This window comes from Amphimedon queenslandica, unplaced genomic scaffold (genome assembly GCF_000090795.2).
Source record: "Amphimedon queenslandica unplaced genomic scaffold, v1.1 AMPQUscaffold_13476, whole genome shotgun sequence".
Classification (NCBI taxonomy): Eukaryota; Metazoa; Porifera; class Demospongiae; order Haplosclerida; family Niphatidae; genus Amphimedon; species Amphimedon queenslandica.
Window position 1 is genome coordinate 151,499 of NW_003546288.1, and position 3,629 is coordinate 155,127.

At 35.3% G+C, this 3,629-nt stretch overlaps 1 protein-coding gene across 1 annotated transcript in view; it reads left to right on the forward strand.

Annotated features, from left to right (window-relative positions):
• The window catches only part of LOC105311896 (uncharacterized), a 6,741-nt gene extending 5,338 nt beyond the window's left edge, over positions 1-1,403 (forward strand). The window contains exon 3 of the mRNA XM_011404433.1: positions 1,317-1,403. Coding sequence (XP_011402735.1) covers positions 1,317-1,403 — 87 coding nt within the window. The remainder of the gene's footprint in view (positions 1-1,316) is intronic.
• Positions 1,404-3,629: the final 2,226 nt, after the last annotated feature.

The following is a 3,629-nucleotide window of genomic DNA, read 5'->3' on the forward strand; positions in this document are numbered from 1 at the left end:
CGTGGTAGAGCAGCAGCTGAGCAAAGGGATAAAGTTGTTGCTAGTCTTTTGGACTAGTCTCATTGTAAGCAGAGATTGAGATTGAAATTATTATTGATTTATGTTTTCTTTTATTTGTTATTATTGTTTTCTTGTTTTATTTGATTATTTGTGATATTGAATAGTATTCTACTATTCAATGGGGGGTGTGTGTGAGGATTTATGAGTGATTTATATTCATTGTGCTTATTGATTGTCAGTTATTATTAATTATTAGTTCATTATTATTCATGAATGCATTTTGTATATAAGAGAGTAATTTTTGTGAGCCATTTTGGCAGTGTGTGGGCAATGTGTAGAAGTGTGTGAGCGTAGTCTGAGTGTTATTGAGTCGTTGGGAGATAGTGTGGCACTATCTATCTTTATTTGATATTATTGTTTGAACCAGTAAAGCTGGTATATTATTTGAAAGAGATTCTGTTGAAATATATATTTTATGAAATTGATAGCGAGCCCTGCATTGGCGAGCTAACTAGTGAATCCTGAGTTGAGCTGACTACTAAGGAAGCAACTATATAGACGGGCTGGACGGCATCCCCGAATCTATACAGAAGACGCCGTGACAGAAACTTTATTATCAGGACTCCTGTTCTTGTTATATTACCGGTATTATACATCTTGCACGAGCCACAAGGGGTAGATTGGTAGAAGGCCCCTAGCGCCACACCTTTCATTACTGTGTAGGCGGTTCAGACGTAGATTTTATGACAAAACTAGGTTCTACTGCAAAAAAAACAAAGTGATTTTTGAAGATCCTTGATAGTTGTTAAAATCACCATTGTATGGAAAATATTCCTTTTTTGATTAATACATGTATTAGATATGAATATAAAAGGGAGAAAGAGAAGGTGCATAATAGCTTTGATCCAATGATCCTCTTCTTAACTTCATCATATGAATTAATCTTCCCTAGTTTAAGATGTTACAATTAACTGCAACTATCATAGTTTCTAGTAAATTACTAAAAGTCCGACTGGCTGTATCTTTATGCTCTAAATTATTAATTGTTGGAAGTGGTACTGTATATTGGACTATTTTGCATCACGTGATACCAATGGAATGTGAACTGCGCTCAAAGTTCAAGTTTCATGAAAATTTGTCCTACCTCCTCTCGGGGTAGGCTGCATAGCCAAGCTTACTGTTGTAGTAGAGTTGTTATAAGTGGTCTCACTTTTGCATTCTCTCCTGTTGTTATAGTTGAACTTTCACTTCAACCAAGCAACATTGTTGCAAATGGTCATCCCCTCCCTAGTTTTGTTAAATTTTACATTGTTTAGCTAGCTAAGATTCATAATGTCAACTCTCTCATCATTCAGTATATAGACTTTATTAAGATAGGCACCCTTACAATAGATTTAGAATGATTATAATAAATTTGTAGAGCCTCAGTGTTTGGCTTCGGCAAAAAGTCCTCAAAATGCAGTAATTTATTTGCATACATTATGCATGACTGCATGAGGAAACCCCTGGAATATGATAGGCTTAATTGCAAAATTAAAGCACGTGTTGCACTGTGAGCTATATTATAGATTGAGTCCTTGTCGCCATCACTGAAAAGTTTCAGCCCTTTCTTCACTGTATATACACACACTGGTCTCGACATGATGAAAAGAGGATACAAGGTAATGTCATACTTTTTATTGCCACAAAGTCTCACTTGCCTCTCACTTTCCATTTAGAAATAAATTGCTTTGAAGCTAATCAAGCTTTTAGTACACAAAAGAAGTTGCACTGAATGTAAGTGCTTTTTTGTAAAAGAAATCAAAGTGATAGGACTCCACCACCACCTAGTAGTGGTAGTGCCAGGTGAGTGAAACTGATTTATTGTATAATAGTTTATGGTATATATATATATAGTGCTATGATCTTAGTCTCAAATTAACTTTTGAGTACCACTCACAGGCACTCAGTCTAGAGAGACGACACTCACTTATTATATTCAGGAGCGCATGTTGTAATACTCAGTGAAAACCATTTAATCAGTGAGAAAGATAATATAGTACATTAATTTTAATTCTCTGGCAAACAATTTTATTGCATTATTTTTGACATTTTTTCTTAGATCAAAGGCCTCAAGAGTTAAAGAACTTCTTATGTACATAATATGTATAATTTTTTTTTGAAAAAATAATTGTAAGCCAAGATGAGTCACATTATTAAATTTGTCACATTATTGTCCATTCTTGACTTCTTGGACACATCATAAAATCCTCATTTTCTTAATTGACATTCCTATACAGGATAGGCAAAATGAAGTGGTTGTTAGAATGTATTATGTAAAGGTGAGAAAATACAACCTTTTGTGGCATTATAGGCCCTCCCGTAAGCATATAGAATTAATTTTTCAGCCTATGACATGCATGACTTCTGTCACTTTTTTTCGATTCACTAACCCTTTCTTGACTCCACTTTATGATCTTTGACTGTTCATCTGATTTCAAAGTTCAATGCTTCAAAATCTCTAAGGTCAATGATTTACCTAATGAAATCAATACTGAAATTATTATTACATGTGCTGTATAGTGTATCTTGTACATACTTAACACATGTAAATAGTTAACAGATGCAAGTAGCTACATGTAGGACTAATCTAATGGAGTGATAGTTTGTGAAGCAAGGCAGATCTTGATGTCTCAATTGTGAAAAGTAGTGGAGAGCAGCTTCAAAGGCTCTCTTTATTTATTGCTTAAAAATGATTAATTAATACAAGGGAAATAGGTTCGTTAAGTGTTAACTCTTTGTATACATCATGGTTCAACTATAAAAATAAAGTGCATCCTTGTTTATATAAATTACCACATGTTTACACAAACTTTCCACAATTTAAAACAATGAGACTACTTTTACACAAAAAAAAATAATGTAATATGTATAAGCTCCATCAACTTCTTTGCTACAGACTCAGCATCAATACTCTTTAACGGGAATGCATCTGGATATCTAGTGGCATAATCACAAAAAAACAAGGATATACTTGTTTCCTTTGTTACTCTTATCCAATGGTCCTACAATGTCCATAGCTATGCGCTTGAATGGTGTCTCAATGATTGGCAAGTTTACTAACTGTGCTCTTGGTACATATCTCCTTCCAGCTGTACGTTGACATTCTGGACACGTTCGACAGTAATTCTTGATCTGAATCATCCCTGGCCAGAAAAATCTCTTAGATATTCTTGCCATTGTCTTTATCTGTCCCAGATGTCCCCCCATTGGTATGGTGTGTGCTATTCGCAGTACTTCCTTCCTACACTCTCGTGGTAATACTAACTGTTTCCTCTCAATTCCTTCTCTTCTTCTTGTTACTCGATACAGCAGTCCCTTCTGCTTCTCAAACCTTGCTCCTTGTTGATCATCTTCTGTTCCTTCTGCTAGTTTCCGTATCTTCTCTAACGTTTCATTTTCACTTTGTAATTTCTCTAACTCCTCCTGTCCTGATGGCATGTCCTGATGGCATGTCCTGCCACTTCTTCATACAGCTATCACTCTGCCATAGCTGCTTCTCCTTCCTCTTCTGTGACCAAGTCTTCCTATTTCGTCCTGGTTTTGCAAACATCTCATCATCTATAAATTCTAATCCACTCATCTCTGGC